This window comes from Acinonyx jubatus, chromosome B4 (genome assembly GCF_027475565.1).
Source record: "Acinonyx jubatus isolate Ajub_Pintada_27869175 chromosome B4, VMU_Ajub_asm_v1.0, whole genome shotgun sequence".
NCBI lineage: Eukaryota > Metazoa > Chordata > Mammalia > Carnivora > Felidae > Acinonyx > Acinonyx jubatus.
The window spans coordinates 6,658,031-6,676,446 of NC_069387.1; the positions used below are offsets into that span (position 1 = coordinate 6,658,031).

Consider the following 18,416-nt stretch of genomic DNA (forward strand, 5'->3'; position numbering starts at 1 on the left):
CGCCAGGAGCTGGAGCCTGAAGACCTCGGAGGTCTGAAACGAGTACCTTTTAACTCAGTAATGACGAACACGCGCCCCACTGTCCGTCCCTCCTGCCCTCAGAGCCGCCGGGCTCCCGGGGCCGTGCTGGCCACGGTGTTCCTGCAGTGGTTTAAGGACCACCCTGTTCCTGGAGCTGCCTCACGCTGCTGCCTTTTGCTAACCATCTGAGGGTTGAATAAAGGCCGTGTTCTAGGTGCCGGTACCGTAACTGGCTTTGGGGATGCCCGGTGCCCTGTACCACCCGGTGCCCTGCATGGTACACACCTCAGCCCCCCAGGGACACACGGCCACATTCTGTTCTTTACCTGATGTTTTGGAGACTTTAATTCTTGGGTTGTATGGTTTCTTGAGAGCAGGTCCTAGAAATCAGAAGAAAGAGAACCACCCGTGTTATTAAGGAGGACACGGATGAGGGGAGAGAAAGACAAGAGGTTTGGGGTGAGTGAAATATAGCTTTCAAAGGTGTTCGTGGCAATTTAAAAACATCATCTTTTTTTAAAGAGGGAGCTTGGCCTCACGACATGAGTGAGGGCGTAACACGTGGAGGCTTATTTTAATTTTTTTTTTTCACACTTACTTAGTTTTGAGAGACAAAGAGAGAACATGAGCAGGGAAGCGGCAGAGAGAGAGGGAGACACAGAATCGGAAGCAGGCTCCAGGCTCCGGGCTGTCAGCACAGAGCCTGACGCGGGGCTCGGACTCGTGAACTGTGAGATCATGACCTGAGCCGAATTTGGACGCTTAAACCGACTGAGCCACACAGATGCCCCTAGGCTTATTTTATTCTTTTGTAAATAGATAATATTCTATTAAGTTCTACCTAATTCTCATATTAGCTATTCTTCCTAAGACTTCTGCCCATGTAAGAGGAGAAAACATTCTATTGTATGTAAGATGCAGTTATGGGGTGGAGGGGAGCAGAGTTGTCTAAGGGAACAGAGTCTCAGATCTGCAAGATGAAACAAAGTTCTGGGGCTACATGAGTCTACTAACATGACTGAACTGTACAGTTAAAAATGGTTAAGAGGGTAAATTTCATGTTATTTTTTTTGCCACAATTTTAACAAGCATTTAAATACAAAAGTGTAAAAAAAAAAAAAAAAAGACAGCTAAGATCCACATATAATTATAATCTGAACTTTTCCATAAATTTCCAGGTCTACAGACCTCACGGCCGAGGGTGTCTAACATTTGTAGAAGGCTTACTATGGACCAAACACTTGTACATCTTTCCTTGGAAGCCCTTCAGGGAAATCATTAGTGTCTGTGTTTTACAGGCCAGGGAACAGAAGCCCAGAGAGGGTCAGGAACCTGCCCGGAGCCACACAGCCGAGCCGAAACGGCGGTGTCTGGGTCCTGCCGTCACGCTCGCTCTCAACCAGGCCCGGGTGCTTCTCAGAGTTGAGCGCACGAGGGACAGGTGAGGCAGCACTTGTGGGCCCTGGGTTCCCGTCCCCTCCCTCTCTAGGAGATGTGAACTTGGCAGGAATGTAATAATCATGTCGCGCATAAACACCATGCTGTTTGCCGCCGAGTGGGATCACTGAGGATGTTCGCACTCTGTGTGGGCTGAATTACTTTTCCTTTCCTTTTCTTGTGCTTGTCGCTACGAATTTCCCCCAACAAAACGGCACGAGACTAAACTCTGCACTTTCTGTTTGGGCTCTGAGAGAACAGTCAAGGACGAATTGTCTCGAGAAGCAACAACACAGCTCCTCACGTATGCTCTCAGGACAACAGAAACCATGCATCTGAGAGGAGAGTTCTCTCGCCTTCCACAAAGCCCAGTACATGCTCAAAGGAGTTACGTTCTTCCGCTCGGGGCCCGTGTGCTTCCTGTCCGCACGGCTAACCTCTGGGCGCCCACGGCTTGTGAACGTGCACACCAACAGGTAAAATGGCATGGTCCCGAAGTACCTAAAAATGTAGCAGGGCGGGGGCGCTGGGGTGGGTGGAGTGACCGAGCTGGGGTCACGATCCCAGGGTCGGGGCATCGAGTCCTGCGTCAGGCTCTGCGCTGTGCACGGAGTCTGCTTAAGATTCTCTCTCTCTCCCTCTCTCTGCAACACCTCCCCACTGGCTCTCTGAAAGTAAACTTTTAAAAAACGTAGAAGGGCACTCAAACCGAGTACCGTATCCGTTTATCTGTGTGTTCACCACGCTGCCCCGTGCTGCCTCATCCGTGGCGGGCCTCCAGTGCGCGAGTTACCAACAGACCGACTTCACCTGGGGGCATTTCTGGGACAAACGCCACCTCTGCTCTGCAGAGACGCACAGGGTGCATCGATACAAACACGAGGGTTTACCACGGCCTGTGCAGACTGGCGGGCAGGTGGGCATCCGATTCATACAGACTGTGACACGGGAGGGCGAGGCGGACGGCCCGGGTGTGTACGGAGTGTGACACGGGAGGCCCGGGCGGCCAGCCCAGCTGACGCGGCCCACGGAGGGCTGAGCACGCACGTCGGCTCCCCACGGCCGCCCCCTCCAGGCGGGTTACCTGGCTGCGGGCTGGCGCCTCGCAGACTCTGCATCACGGGTTCGGGGCCTGTGGCCGCGGACATGCTCTGTGCGTCCTCCAGCTTGTCCGTCTGCAGCCCCGACCTCTTCAAGTGCATGGACGTGACCGGGGTGAGGAAGCGGGAGGCCACGGCCAGTGCCTGCGCCTTCTGCCTCAGCCGCTCCTTGTCCCGCTCGTCGCTGCTGTGCAGCCAGGCGCTCAGCAGCTCCTTCGTGCTCAGGTAGCTCCAGAGCCGCTGCACGTGGTTGGGGTCCCCGGAGCCACCGCCCTCGGGCCTGGCGCTTCCCGCCACGTCGTTCCCCACCTCCGGGGGCTCCACGGGCACATCCGCCTTCAGGACGACAAACTTCTTGCTGTTGCTGGCCGTGACTTCCACGTGCAACCGCTCCACCGTCCTGTGGGCCAGCTTCCCGGCGATGACGATCTCCGAGCCGTTGAAGTAGTTGGGGAACAGGGTCCTGGTGACGCGCTCCACCGCGGCGGGGGGGTAATCGATGCGGATGTCGGACAGCAGAGGGGTCCGGATCTCGTCATAGAACCTGCAGCGGAAGGACAGAGAGAGTCAGGGCCGCCGTGGCAGCACAGGCCCTGCTTGCCAAGGTCGGGGGGAGGGATCTGCTTCTGGGGGCCCTCAGTGCAGCCCTCCCCACAGAGCACTTCCGGCAGGAGGCCAGGCAGAAGCTGCTTGAACACCCCTGGTGACGGAGAACTCACTCTCGCACTGGCTTCCCACCCGCTCTCAACTGCCGTGACGAGGCAGAGGAGCCCTGGGAGTAGACTGCCGCCTTCCTTCCAGCAGCTTCCACCCGCCGATGCCTGTCCCGCCTTCCTTCCAGCAGCTTCCACCCGCTGATGCCCGTCCCGCCTTCCTTCCAGCAGCTTTCACCCGCGATGCCCGTCCCGCCTTCCTTCCAGCAGCTTCCACCCGCGATGCCCGTACCACTGCTACAGCAACACCATGTGTACGATCTGATCTAACTCCCCTTCCCGCACTCAGATGGTTGACAAACGGCCGTGAAGTGTGCGACTGCCGTGTGCTCCTGTTCCTGTGCACCTCACCCCTCCCCCGGTTTCAGGACTATCGTCAACGGGATAGGATTTCAAGAATCCCCAGCTGAGGGACCTTGGGGTAACTTCCCTCTGTACACACCCACACTTCTCAAAGGGCCTCTTAAAACCCGGTTCCTTAGAACCCGGCACATGTTCCAGATGCACCCTAACCGGCCCGCTCTCCTGGAGAAATCACCTTGACGCTGACACTAGGCTGGCATGTAACGGATGCCGCCTTCGCTTGCCTTAGCTTTTCTCCTGGTTGTTACATGGCTGCTTTTTGCTGAGTAAAGGGACAGTCAAAAACCTCCTCCCAAAGATCTAGACAGCAGAGGCGGTGGAGGCCATCTTAGCCACTTCCCGGCTGTGTGTCCTGGGACATGTGACTTACCCTCTCTGAACCGGTTTCTTCCTCTCCACGGTTGCAACGTTGAAGTAACTGCTTTGGTAGACTACTGCCCCCTCTAGCCCATTCTCCTTTTTTCATAACTGAGTTCTAACCATCCAGCTCTAAAGTACATCTCTCAGCCTCTACTGTGGCCAAACACGGCCATGTTCTCACCAACGGAACCAGAGGAGGAGCGATCAATACAACTTTTGCAATGCTTGCTTAAAATACAATGGCTTTCTCTGGCTTTCTTTTCTCTCTCCCTCTTTGGGGCTGGAATACAGAAGTGACAGTGACCTCATCTCAGGGTTGCAGGGTTGCAGATGAACCGAAGGGAAGGACCTGGGGTCTCCGAATGACTTCATGGAGCAGAGTCCAGTGTCCCAGATATCACAGGAGAGAGCCACCTGCGTGGGTGCTTAGCTTAGACCCTAATACACCTACTCCTTGGCTTTCTGGGAGGATCGCAGGACGTGACGGATGCAGGAAAGCCTGGCACACCGTAAGTCCTTGAGAAATGCTGGGCACTGATACTGTCTTGGTGACAGGGCAGCGCAGCTGATGTTGCCACGTGATTGCTTTTGCTCATGAACACGCTATTAAATCTTAGCCCTGGTATACAATGCCCTAGATTCCCCCTCTCTGAATGTAGTTGTGAATAATTTTGAAAATATGGGAAGCAAATCTGTGTTTGTATTTAAATCTTTTGATGGAAACGCCGGTGGGGGGGGGGGGGGAATGGTGACTAGCCCCTTACCAAGAACCCACCTTCACTGCCCACCTTACAGACCTCCAGTTAGACTGATCACTGGTGAACGTTCCTTGAATGTGGCTATCGAACAGCTGTAAATCTACCGAAACCTCACTTTCCTTTGAGCTCCCTGCTATATGCGAAGACGATCCAAGGATATGATGTGGAACTGAGAGTCAGTACTCTCTCAAATCAACAGCAAAGTCGTACCCCGGGTGTGGCCATGTGGCATCTGAGGGAAGGCTCCGGGCGTAATTAGAAGGCCTAAGATCTAGTTTTTCCTCCACCTCAAGAAAATAAGCGCGTCAGTGGCCAGTCTTCACCAGCTCACAAAAAGGAGACAGCGGGACCTCTCCTGCTTACGCCACCTGTGAACTCACAGCAAATACACTAGCAAGCGTGCTGGTCCCCTGGCGAGGACACGAGAAAAGGCAAGAACAGAGTCGCAACCACGAGAGCGGACTGAACACCTAACGTGCAACAGCCATCCCGCCAACAGTCCGCACGGTTTTCTCACTAAACTCTGTCAGCCGACCGTACCCCTCACGTCACAGACGAGGAAACGGGGCGCAGACTGGCTCGAATCGTGCCTAGAGTCACAAAGCAGGGCCAGGACCTGAACCCGGATCGACCTGGTTTAAAAACCCCTTCCGACGTCACCCAGTGTGATGGGTTCCGGCCACACGGCCCCGCACCCCCTTCTGAGAGCCTGAGTCTCACTGTGCAGCGCGGACGGACCCGACGAGCTGTGAGCCCGCGTCGTCCTCCTCGAGAACGTGCCGGGTGAGGCCACAGTTCTCCAGCGACAGTTTCTCCAGCAGCTTGAAGTCCACGTCGTTCCCGATGCCGATGGTAAAGATGCAGATCTGGCCCCGGGCGGCCTCCCTGGTGTTGTTGAGGATCCTGAGGGTGTGGGTCTCCCCGACGGTGGGTTTCCCGTCGGTCAGGAAGATGACGAGGGACACGCTGCGGTCTCCGACGTCGTCGTGAGCCACGTAGTCCGTGAGCAGCCTGATGGCCCTCTGCAGCGCCCCGTTGATGTCCGTGCCTGGGGAACAGCAAAACAGGCCGGCTCAAGCCCTCATGCTGCACGCATGCACGGTCAGGCACGGACACCCCGCCACGTTCAGGCGTTAGCAGGAGTACGTGCGTGGGAGGGGGCCACCCGCACAGGCGGGTGATGTCAGCTTACACAGCCTGTCTGGACACTCGCCAGCGTTTGCCGAATGGACGGAAGCGGCACGGGACTATCCCCCCATACAGAACTCCCGAACATATGCTGGGGAAGGTGCCTTGGCTCAAGCCCCTCACTACCTGAGCATCAACGGCTCCCACTCCTTTCCTGGGAAGAGCTCTGTAAAGGGCAACCCCAAAGGGGTCGGGTACAGGAGTTTGGAGGGAGGGCGAGTCCCACAGGGAAAGAAAGGGCAGCTGGGGAAGGCCTCTGCTGCCTCTCCTTTCTCTGCTTCCCGCCCCTTCGGGTTACCTCTGCCTATCGGAACCCCCACGAGGCAGAGGCTTTAAAGTTTATGCCTCCCGTCCCCACCTCTGCCCCTGCCATTTCCCCTTCACACAGCTTGTCGCCAGCAGCTCCGTCAAAAGCCAGGGACAGTGTCTGCGGCAGGTGCCGGAAAGGTATGTGCTTGCTGGATGGAGAGACGGGTGGCTGGTTGGTGGAGGTGGGCATGGCCCCGAGATGAGCCTTCTGGATTAGCTAAGAATTTCATTCGGTGGCTATTGTTCTACAACCACCCAGGAAGACTGAGTGCGAACACGTATTTCTGCCCCCTGACTCCAGGGGGGTTGTTTTTCTTTTTCTTTTTTTAAATGTTTATTTATTTTTGAGAGACGGAGACAGAACGCAAGCAGGGGAAGGGCAGAGAGGGGGAGACATAGAATCTAGAGCAGGCTCTAGGAGGGGGCTCGACGTGGGGCTTGAACTCATGAACCATGAGATCACAACCTGAGCCAAAGTCAGATGCTTAACCAACTGAGCCACCGTGGTGCCCCTCAGTGGGTTTTTTTTTTCTTAATGACTTCGCTGAGATGAAATTTATGTACCAAAAACCTTACCCGCTTTCGGTACACAATGAATTACTTTCAGTAAATGTACAAAGCGGTGTACCCATCATCACCGCAATCAATCACCCTCACCGGAGGGATTTTTAACTACCTGCAAAATGTACCATGTTTCAGTGAACCACATTAATTTGCCCCCATTGCTTCACATTCTCCAGAATTTCTGGCTAAAACAAAAACAAAACAAGCAAACAAACAAAAACAATACCCGTCTATGTCCGTGCAAACACACTGATAATTCTAAGATGCACACAGAGTCTGAAGATAAGGGAAAGTTACAGCTGAAATAGTATTTAGCATTTCTTTGGGCTCATTAACATGCCTTTCTGGAAGCCCAGCTTACTTTCACCTGGCCTCTGGATATATGGCCCTGGAAGAAAAGGCAGGTGTTTATTTTCCCTTTAATCTAGAACCTGGCAATGGTGCCCAACCTTTCATTCCACCTTAAGGCCAAGGAGCCCAGGCAAAGGGATGCACTTAGCTTTTCTAATACCAGCACCAAAAGCACAGCAGGGCCTGAACCAAACCCATGCTAAGATGGGGGGGGGGGGGCATCTCCTGCACTCTTAAGAACGGGGAGGCTCCCTCCACCAGTGTGGGGGCCCCACAGAGCTGCCCCAGCCCTCCCCCTGACAGCCCACCCAGGTCATCAGAGGACCCACGTGCACCAGCAAGAGGGACTACTTGGGTGAAATCGGCCACGTCTGACACGAAAGAGACCCTCCCGTGTGCCAGCCACTGTTCTCGGCACTTCAGATATTTTAACTGATCTCATCCTGATCACAATCCCATTACTGTCCCCATTTTAGAGGAGGAAACTCAGGTGCAAACACATTAAATGGCTCGGACACGGTGGGGCTGGCTTCAGAACCTATGTTCCTGATCCTGACATCCCCGCTTCTTTGAGAAGAACAGATTAATCTTCTGTTCACCTATAGAGGTTGGGGTGATGGCCACATGGAGAAAAAATACAGGAGACCAATAAGGTTTCTAAGGTGTGGACTCCAGAAGGACATAATACACATCAGCTGTCTCCTAAAGTTTTATCCCCACACCCTCTGCCAACACACACACGCGCGCGCGGGCACACACACACACACACACCCCATTCTGATAGTGAGTAGTGCCACTGAAATACATTCAATTGAGCAAATACTCGTTGAGCACGAGCTGTATGTCAGGAGCTACGCTGGGAACCAGGGGCCATGCAAAGATGAAGAGTTTCTTCCCTCAAGGACTTGACTTGAGTCTCGTCAACTTCCTGCCGTGTTATTAAATCCGATCTTTTCTCTCTCCCATCAACCCGTCAAGCAGTCCCCATATCACACGGCTGTGGAGGCAGTAGGAAGTCCCACTGCAAAGTCAAAGCCCCATCCAAGCAAGATCAAGTTCCAAAAAAAGTTTGTTTGGGGAATCAGAGCTCTGTCTTGGATAGAAAATAATACATATCGAAAGATGAAGACAGAAAATAATACATGTACGAAAGATGAAGAACGTCAGAAGAAAACTGAACTAAGTAGGTTCCCCAATAACCAAAACAGAATTAACCGAGACAATCACCCCAGAAGAAGGTGTCTCTGCAAAGGCCCTTTTCAGAAAGCGGGGGAGGGAGTCGGGATGAGTTTTCATAAACACCCCAACACTGAGCGCCGGTCATGTGCCCCCTGTGCTAGGGACAGACACGCCAGCAAGAGTGAGCCCCAGTCCTGAGCCGAAGGAACGGGCATCGAGCACAGCTGGGTAATGTACTGTCCCGATTCTCCTATCTCCTTAAATCCTGTATGACTGTCTCCGTCCTCCGCACTCTTGCCTGCGCCCCGTGCCCGAGCCCAGTGTGCAAGACTCAGAGCTTGTCACGCTCCGCGTGCACAGCATCTCCCAGGCCGCCTGGGCCCTGTGCTCTTCTCACTGGCACAGACTGGCCAACGGGGCTGTCCCGCTGACGCTGCTAACGTTCAGGCACACAAAACACGGAACCATTTCTTTGACTCGGATTCCCCACCCGAGAGCAGTGCACAAAAACGGCTTCGTTGTTCGGCTCCGTGAGATAAACCAGGAAAGGCTCCAAAACCTATCGAGTATTTCCCCCCTAACCTACTTGGCCATCTTACTCCGGGCCTGGAAGACGAGAACTTACAGACTTGGTGTCCAGAGAAACGTAAGCTTCTGGGAAAGCGCTCACCTTTATCTCCTTTCCTGTGATCGGCTTTGGCTTTCAAATCCTTGTCTCTCGGCAGAAAACTAGCTACTCACTTATTATCACGTCGAAGCCAGCGTGGAAACAAGGACTCGCATTTACCTCCGCTGGGCGACATGTGGTGGATATACACTTTGCCGTCGCGGACGTTGTCGGGGGTAACTGACACCAGATGGTCTTTCCACACTTTGATGCGGTTGGAAAAGCCGATGATATTGAAATGATCCTGGGGTCGGAGGTCGTGGAGAATCGTGAACAGGGCATCCTTGGTCTGAACAAACACAGAAGCAAAACCAGTCACATCTGATCGCCCGGGTCCTCGCGTCTCCTGGCTCAGAAACTGCATGCCAGGAACAATCCCGGGGTTAAAATTAAGTGCCTAAGATGTGGAGGGACTTGGATAAATGTCGAGCAGCTTGGTCACCTAACTGGGAAAAACTGGCATCAACGTGTCACAATGTTCTACGAGACACAGATGTGTGTTTAATATGTGAAATGTCACACACTGCTGCGAGTCACGGTATGTCAGGCCTCCGTATTTTCACAGTGGCTGTTCTCTTGACCCGGAAGATTCTTTTCCTCTTACGCCCATTTGTTACCTGACAGGCTCCTAGTCATTCTTCAAAACCCAGCTAATGTGCTCTATCCTCCATCTGAAACATTTCCTCCTTCTTCCAAAGAGAGCCGATCCTCTCTCTTCTAGGCTAGCGCTGCACTCAAAATACTCGTGGGGTGCGTAATTACCCAGTCGTGATTGTTTGCTTCGTATCTGTGTCCCTTACTGTCTTGTAAGCTCTTGGCAGGGAGGTCCCATTCATCTTCATATCGCCCCGTGGGCGGGAGAGTTCTCAACGCACGGCGGGGGGGGGGGGCATACGTGGAAGTTCAGCGGAGACATGCATGCAGAAACATTTTATGAACCATAAGACTAAAGGTATATATAATTAATACCCTAAGAACTTAAAAGAGAATGCAAACATAGGGCCGCAGCGAGGTGAGAGGGCTTCACGGAGGACGGGCAAGATGAGGGCAAAGGAAGTAGGTGGGCTGAAAGACTAGGAAGGGCATTCTGGAAAGCAGCGAGGACAAGTGAGCTGAATGAGTAAATAGAGGGAGAGCAAGGGAGAGGTGTGGAATACAAAATACCGTTGCCGACACAAATGAAGTCGGACAGACACCCCCCTTCATCTCTGGGACCCACAGAAAGAGAACACCAAGAAGGATGGGGTGTAGGACACACAGAGCTGACAGTGTTCGAGTAAAAATAAATCAGATAGTTACAATAACCAGATGTGGGTGGAGGGCCCTAAGTGTTGACACGGACGGTGTGAGGCAGGAAGCTGGCAGAGCTCAGACTCCTCACCCTTCCTTCCACGTAGAGCCAACACCACCCCCAGCATGAGCATCGGATGGCCCGGCAGTCTAGACCTCTGGGATGCCCGGAGGCCCACAGCTGCGCGGTGATGGGACCGCGGGCACCGTTGTCCCTGAGACAGCCCCGCCGGCCGCCCGGCTGGAAGGCAGGCACCTGGACAAACTCGCACGCTCCCCAGACTGCGGAGCCCGCCAGGCGCCACAGGGCACGGGTGTGGACAAGGGGCAGCTCCTGGGAACACCACGGCTTGTTCAGCAGCCAGCATCCTTAGGGATCCTTAAATAGTGCGCTGGAGACCTCGGCAGGGGCCCGCCCGGCTCCTCTGTGCCAACTCCCCTCCCCCGGCCCCTGATGGATACTCTGCTTTAGGAATAGTCGCTCCAGCCTCTTCCCCCTCCTCCGCTTGACTCCGCGGCTACAGGTTTCTTGTGACCTTGTAAGGCCACAGCTGCAGCTCGCTTATCCTCACATGCACCCAGGGGAGGCGGGCCGGCGGGCTCCAACGGCGGCCTTTCCAGTTGCCCCGGGGACCGGCCGGACGGCCTCCCTCCCCTCGTCCCGGGAGGCCCGGATGGAAGCCGCCACCGTCTACAGCCAGCTCCTTCCGTTAACTCTTTGCGGCCGCGGCCCCCCTCCCCGTGTGGCCGATGACGCTGGGAGCTCTGCATTCTTGGAGGGCTTGAAAGGCAGGCGGAAGGGGAGCGTCCAGAAAGAAGAGTGAGCGCGAGTGGACTTCAGCTGACATTTCTGCACGCTCTGTTTACGAGCCGAACGTGAACACAAACCTTGTCAGACCTTCCAAGAGTACAGTCCAGAGAACTAAGCACATTCCAGGAAGCTCAGAGGAGGCCCAGAACGGCACAGAATGCACGGTCCAAGCTTGCTTGAAGGCCTCAACTCCCCTGAAGGCAAAGCTGTGTCACGTGAGGGGCTGGCCTAAAACCCTTAAGAGACTGGAAGGTGACAAGGAAGACGACCTGTAGACGCTTCCAGTGCAGGTGGGCAGATGACGACGGTTCCCACCGGGGCCCCGGCACCCTTGCCAATTAGTGTGACCAACGGGAGAAGACACGGATATCCCAGCCTGCCGTGTTCCTTGGCCTTCTTCCCTGTCCCCAAAGCTCCACTCGGTGCCCTTGTGCCCTAGAGAGAAGCCTGCCTGCTCGAGACCAGTCACTCCAAACACAGCGCTGGGAGTGACGATGCCCTCCCTGAACAGGTGACCACAGGACACCATGCAAATGTCTTCCCCGGAGACGTTTAAAATAAGCACATACGACATGTGCACAGAGTGTCTGTGGAGGTTAACACAATCGGTGGCTGGGTCTGGTTAGCGAGGGAGGCTAACTGTCCGACACCAGAAAGTTACACTGAGCCTTTGGGGTCCCGATAACACTTCCAGGAAGCCACCATCGTCCACGTTTACTTTCTGGGACAAGGACAGGGCTTCTCTGTGAAGACGGGTTCAGGTCACTGTATCCAGCCACCAGGTGGTGAGCCTGCTGGGGAGGAATCAGGAGGTCTTGGGGAGAGGGGGCGGTTGGGAAGAGGCAGGAAAACCATACCCCTTGCAGAGGGAAAGAAACATAAGGAACAGCGGGGGATCTGGCTGCGGAAGAAAGCAGAGTTCTTAAAGAGGCCAGCCGGCAGCAGAGACAGTGGGCCAGCTCTGGGGCCGCGAATCAGTTCCTAGAGGCCCCAGCCCACGGACGACAGGCACCCGCACAGTCCCTGCAGACGCCGCTCTGCAAACGTCACCAGAACATTCCAGAGGGCTTTCGGACTGAAGAGAGATGAAAGGTGCACAGATACAACTAATAAAATAAAAGGATGTCTCTCTTACTGTCCAGGCAGTGAAGAAGTACCTTGGCCGGCAAGGTCATTAACAATGGCTTTGTATAATCCTGGCTATCTGGAACCACAATGGATGAGGACTGCTCTCCGCTTGAGCCTGTTTTATGGGGATGAATTCCTCTTCTTACACACTCTCCTTGGGTTAAAAGAAGGAAGACATATTTCCCTTGGAAACAATGCCTTAGAAGTTAATTCCAGCTCTGCCGTAGGGTTACCATTAAGTCTTTTAGTCCCTGTCCTTAAAGTTAAGTACCTTCGGGAACAAGGTGGATATAAATAACTACAAATAAAACTCTCTGCTTCAGATTCTCCATTCATTCAGTGTGGTTGGCTACGGTCCCCCTGTTCTAGTGGATCTTCAGGAAGGAAGCGATTACGGTACCCTCTGATGGTGTCTGTCGAAAGGGCAGGACTGGGTCCCTGGAGTTCGAGCACGCCGCCCCTCGGGAAGGGAGTGTCCAGGTGGCAGCTCTGCCCTGTGCACGTCGGGCCCTGCATTAAACCAGGGCCAGCGATGGGAACGTCGTCTCCCCCTTCCCTGCGAAATGGAACCCTAGCAGCTGCAGGCGCTCGGCAGAACCCTCGAGGGGGTGAGCGTCCGCCGGGCTAACTACCGCGCCAAGAATGACCGTTCAGCATTTCACAAGCAGAGAAGCATCGTATGGTGAGACCCTCAGAGTGAAATGTCAGTGAGGCCGTGACAAACACAGCTGCCTGCCCCCTCCCAGCTACCATTGCCATCAGGGTTCCCGACGATGCCGCTTCTCTCAAATATTTCTGTGTCTGTGCCAGACCACACTCGACAGGAACCAGCTGACACAAACGGCTTTTGTACCACAAAGTCTGGGTTGTTGGGCGTAATACGAGGGGAGCCATGACATCATGGGTGAAATCCAAGTTCAAGGGTGTTAGATATTAGCCCTTGTATGTTTCCAGCAGAATGGTCACACTGTTCTCCTAAGCAGTGCCCTCACTTCCTCATACTGAGAAGTTTACCAAGACGTCAGCGTTCTTTCATTCTTCCACGTGGTCCTTTTCAATGAACCCAAGAGAAAAATCGCCTCTGATGAACAGCTTAAAATAATCCCGCAAAGAAACGTAAGCCCGCCTCACGTCTGAGTTGGGCCCCGAACAAAAATCAAGAACAGACACACACCAGGGAAACAGCCCTGTTTCTGAAAGAGAGTCCCCGGAAGTGGACGACGTCCACTATAAACCGAGGCCGTGTGTCCGCCTTCTCCCTTCCCCAGGGGGGTCCATACAGGTAATGGGGAGAAGGAGCAAAGCCAATTTATACTGTGCTCCTGTTGCCAGCCTGCAGTCCTTCTTGACGGCCTCATTGCCCACGGCGTCCCTGGCAGTCCGTCCCCACAGTCATTCTACCATTCTACGCAAAAAAGTCTGTGACTCCAGCAACGTCTGCAACACCAGATCCCCACCGCAGCATTAAAGTGCGTGTCCAGGCCCGAAACGGGGGGAATGGATACGTCCGCCATCCCAGAATCTCTGTGCTCACGCCACAGGCTTCCACGCAGGACGCTGTCCCAAGTCTCCCTGGAGTCACGGTCACGGTTCAAGACCGCAGCAGCCCCAACGTGCCAACAGATGCTGCAGTCCATGGGGATCAGCTATGCTTCAGCGGAACTATTTCAACACCGTGGTATTTCAAGATGACGAGAACTTAATCCACAAGAGGCAACAGAACCTTATATTTTTAGACACTGCAAGTCTTCCAATAATTTAAAGGAAAGTTTTGAAATCTTATTGTGACTGACCCACCCAATTATCAGATTTTTTAAAATCCCAACTTCAGGAGCAAGGCAATAAATGGGGTGAGAGAGACTGTTTCTTCATAACATAATTCATGCCTGTATCACTGTTACATTTAAAAACAAAAATCTAGCCACAGACTGGTTTCAGAGAAGAAACCAAAACATTAAAAAACAACATTACCCCACTGACTACGGTTAAGGCGCCTCAAGAGGTTCTGTAAGCTCATAAAGGAAATCCGTGATAACACAATGCCTCTTGCCGCCTCTCTGCCACAGTATTTCCTAAAATGAACCTCATTATATAATTTACATTTTAAAATTATAAACTGTAATACAAGAACCAGAGGGTCGAAAAAAAGTGTCTCTCAGATTTGAGGAATCTTGTTGAAAAAAAACTAAAACTATTTTTCTATTGGCTGAAATGTTCTTTATGGAAAGAGCAGAAACTAAGAAGTCTGCTTTACATAAATGGAAAACTTGGAATAGAAGTCATCACGCCTTCCAGTACTTGAAACAACAGATGTTGGTGAGGATGCAGAGAAAGGGGAACCCTTTGGTGCTGTTGGTGGGAATGCAAACTGGTGCAGCGGCTCTGGAGAAGAGTATGGAAGTTCCGCAAAAAATTAAAAATAGAGCTACTCTAGGATCGAGCAATTGTACTAGTAGGTATTTACCCAAAGGATACAAAAATGCTGATTCAAAGGGGCACAGGCACCCCAGTGTTTACAGCAGTGCCATCAACAATAGCCAAATTATGGAAAGAGCCCAAATGTCCATCATCTAATGAATGGATAAAGAAGATGGGGTTTATACACAATGGAATTTTACTCGGCAACCAAAAAGAATGAATACCTGCCATTTGCAACAGTGTGGATGGAACTAGAGGTATTATGCTAAGAGAAATTAGTTAGTCAGAGAAAGATAAGTATCATATGATTTCACTCATATGTGGAATTTAAGAAACAATACAGATGAACATGGGGAAGGGAAGGAAAAATAAGATAAAAACAAAGAGGGAGACAAACCATAAGAGACTCTTAAATACAGAGAACAAATGAAGGGTTGCCGGAGGGGGCGCTGGGTTGGGGGATGGCTAAATGGGTGATGGGCATTAAGGAGGGCGCTTGTTGGCATGAGCACTGGATGTTATATGTAAGTGATGAATCATTAAATTCTACTCCTGAAACCATTACTATACTATATGTTAACTAGCTTGGATTTAAAAAAAATTTTTTTTAATGTTTTATTTATTTTTGAAAGAGAGAGACAGAGTGCAAGCGGGGGAAGGGCAGAGAGAGAGGGAGACACAGAATCCGAAGCAGGCTCCAGGCTCCGAGCTGACAGCACAGAGCCCGAGGCGGGGCTCGAACTCACGAACCGTGAGATCATGACCTGAGCTGAAGTCGATGCTTAACCGACTGAGCCACCCAGGTGCCCCTAACTAGCTTGGATTTAAATAAAAAAATTTTTTAAAGTTCAGTAAATGCTAAATATGAACTTGAAATTTCACCTAGAAGCAAATGTGGAAAACATTATTTCTTTGGTCTCTACGATGTAATGCTCATGCTAGAATGAAGAGAATATTTGAATTAAGCAAAAGCATAAGGTTCCTATATTTAAAAGTGTATTGTGTTATGCTATATAACCTCCTTTACTGTTTGACTTCTCACTTCAAATGCTCTTTCAATGCAGTGTTGCACTAGACTCCGTTAGATTACCTAATTACTTCTGTGTTTACCCAAGCTGTGTAAAACTATAAGATTGTGGTTATTTCATAGGTAGAGAAAGGCCCCTTCTTAGCCTAAATATCATTATTACTTCAGGCCTGGATCTAAGAGAAAATGATTGCTAAACACCAAATTCTGTCTAAATTCAGCCTTAACCAAAAAAAAAAAAAAAAAAATCTGAATAGGTTTAGATATTAGAACATCTTTGTGATGTAAGCATAACTACACTTCCCAAGTCTTTCGTGTTTGAATAACATTAATCTAACTTGAGAAGCAAATGGTCTCTCATGTTAATGCTCTGGCTAATGTTAAGATTCGTCACCTAATGTTTTGACTCTTTTTGACAAACATAGGAAACATTTGCCTAATAATGTCATTGTACATTCTTCTAAAAAGCCTCCCTGCCAATAACATTAACATCTTTGATTCTTTAGACATTAATCACATCCATTTTTCACGCTCGATGTGTAAACAACTAACTCAAGACTCAAAACAGATTATGTGTTCGCTCCTCTTTGCGTGGTGGATACTCGGTCGGGATTTGTTCTCGTTGTTGATCCCTCACTGTGGCCAAGGATGGAGCTGAACCACTTCTATCTGTAGGCTCCTGCTCTAACAGGAAGTAAGAGATACTGACCATGACATGTCCACCTCCATTTACACGTCTCCTTTGTAACCGGTGTCCTTCCATCCATGTTCTGACACACCTACCGACTGCCCTGATTGAGTTCTTCGTCCCCAGGGCCTGGTCTAACTTCTTAAGTTTGCACTGCCCAACTGCGTATCTGGATTCTGGAGCCCTGTTTCGTTCTAGAATCTCGTGGTGTCTGACTCACTGAGTGCCCTTTGACCCAGTCAGCTCTCTCCTGACGTGTCAGTTCTCATGCCCGTCACCAGGGCATAGGTCCACCCTGTGCCACCTGCTATAAACCTCCAGGGATGTGCCTTGACGAGCATTTAAGAACCGAAAGGTTGGAGAGGCTGCGAAAAAGCCATGGTAAATATGGAATAGTGGAACGGCTAGCAAGTAACCACAACACAGCAGCACGTGTAGATGGTACGTACAAGAAGATATTCGGAGGAAGTGGAGTCACCCCCCCGGCAGGCAGGGGCAGTGATGACGTCCCTGTGTCTCTTTCATCTTCCCATAGCCTTGAAGACACCGTGAGACTGCAAAGTGAGATTCTGGTCGCAGGAAGGAATAGGTGAACTTCGCTGTCGGGGGTTGGGGAGGATCTTCGCTTTTCTTCTGAGTTTTGTAAACACTTATTCTTATTTGCAGAAGGAGACTGATTCTGGAGAGTTAGAGGGTCCAGAGCAGAGAAGGCAGGAGCTTCCTTCTGCCCCCTGCCCACTGCCGTCCTTCAAAGGAGCCAGCTTCACGCAACGGTCTCGGGCTCAAATGCCCACCACCGCCAAATGGCACGTTCACTCTTGTCTCATGACTTTCTTCATGTTTTTCCTCACCCAAGAATTCACTCCCTCCCTTCCTGTCAAGAAAACTGCATCCCATCTTCAAGGACTACACTTGCTAGGTCACCTCTGTCATTCATCTTTTGTTGGCTACTTCAAGCCCTTGCCCTTCCCTAAAATTCTTTCCACTAACCACTTGACGCGTTGGTTTGATTAACGTGGGATTGCTCCACATTTCTTTTCCCCAGCAAAATTCCAAGGTCCTTAATTAGAGGGACTTGAATGTGCTTCTCCGGCACACACGTTTTCTCTTGCCATTCGTCACCCTCTGCTGGGCTCCTCTGGACCTTCCCACCCCACCGACTTGACTAACTTCTAAAAGACCTTAAGGCTCACTCGACTACCCCTGCTCTGAGAAGTCTGTTACCCCCTTCTCCACTCCTAAAAAGACTTGACCGGCACCCGCTCTGTGCCATGACTGGACCACCGTATACCTCTGTCACAGGGAGCACTGTGCACACAACGCTCACGCGACTTTTCCTCTCCTCCGGACCTCCTGAGAGAAAAGGTTCTGTCGTACTTATCTTTGTATCCCCTATGCCTCGCACCTCTCCCACAGCACGTAATCAATGTCTGTTTCATTCTCTGAGGATCTGGAGTCTGCAGTGGAAGCCAAGGTGGGACCCGGGGGCAGAGTCAGGCGTCCCGCAGGGGAGGGGGGAGCCCGCGCTCTCGGGCAGGGGTGGCACTTCAGGACCTCACCCTGGCGCAGTTCCCCAGCCCGGGCGGGAAATCCCTGATAAGCATTTGTTATCTCATTTAGCTTGCATCTACAGGATTTATCTTGTTCCTTGTAGCAAAAGTTGCCTTTCGGGCCCTGTCTAGCCCTTTACGGACAGCCGGCTGATCCGACTGGAGGGACTTGAGTACACAAGTAGGACGCCAGCAAGGAGAGGCCAGGCTTTTTGGTGATACGAGGACCAGGCTGTCAGATGCTGACCAGGAGGCCCACAACCTGAACAGATCATGCGGGAGAACTCACAGCTCTATACTGTTCACGTTTCCTTCGTAGGACAGCCACGTGGTGCCTTTATTCAGAGAGCCTCAAAACTCTTTAAATGTGACCTCATTTGGGTAAATATTAAGTGCCTCCACAAAAAGGGTTTTAAATGGGTGCCTCTGATTTATTTAAAATTATCTATATTATCATTGTTGAGAAGCAAAAAAAAAAAAAAAAAAAAAGAAAC

General features: G+C 51.7%; 1 protein-coding gene across 1 annotated transcript in view; it reads right to left on the reverse strand.

Annotated features, from left to right (window-relative positions):
• Positions 1 to 18,416, reverse strand: part of ITIH5 (inter-alpha-trypsin inhibitor heavy chain 5) — a 79,142-nt gene that overhangs the window by 5,602 nt on the left and 55,124 nt on the right. Inside the window, exons 8-11 of the mRNA XM_027073373.2 lie at positions 9,131 to 9,299; positions 5,491 to 5,800; positions 2,543 to 3,102; positions 348 to 401 (exon numbers count right to left, since the gene is read on the reverse strand). Of these exons, the coding sequence (XP_026929174.1) occupies positions 348 to 401; positions 2,543 to 3,102; positions 5,491 to 5,800; positions 9,131 to 9,299 (1,093 nt within the window). The remainder of the gene's footprint in view (positions 1 to 347; positions 402 to 2,542; positions 3,103 to 5,490; positions 5,801 to 9,130; positions 9,300 to 18,416) is intronic.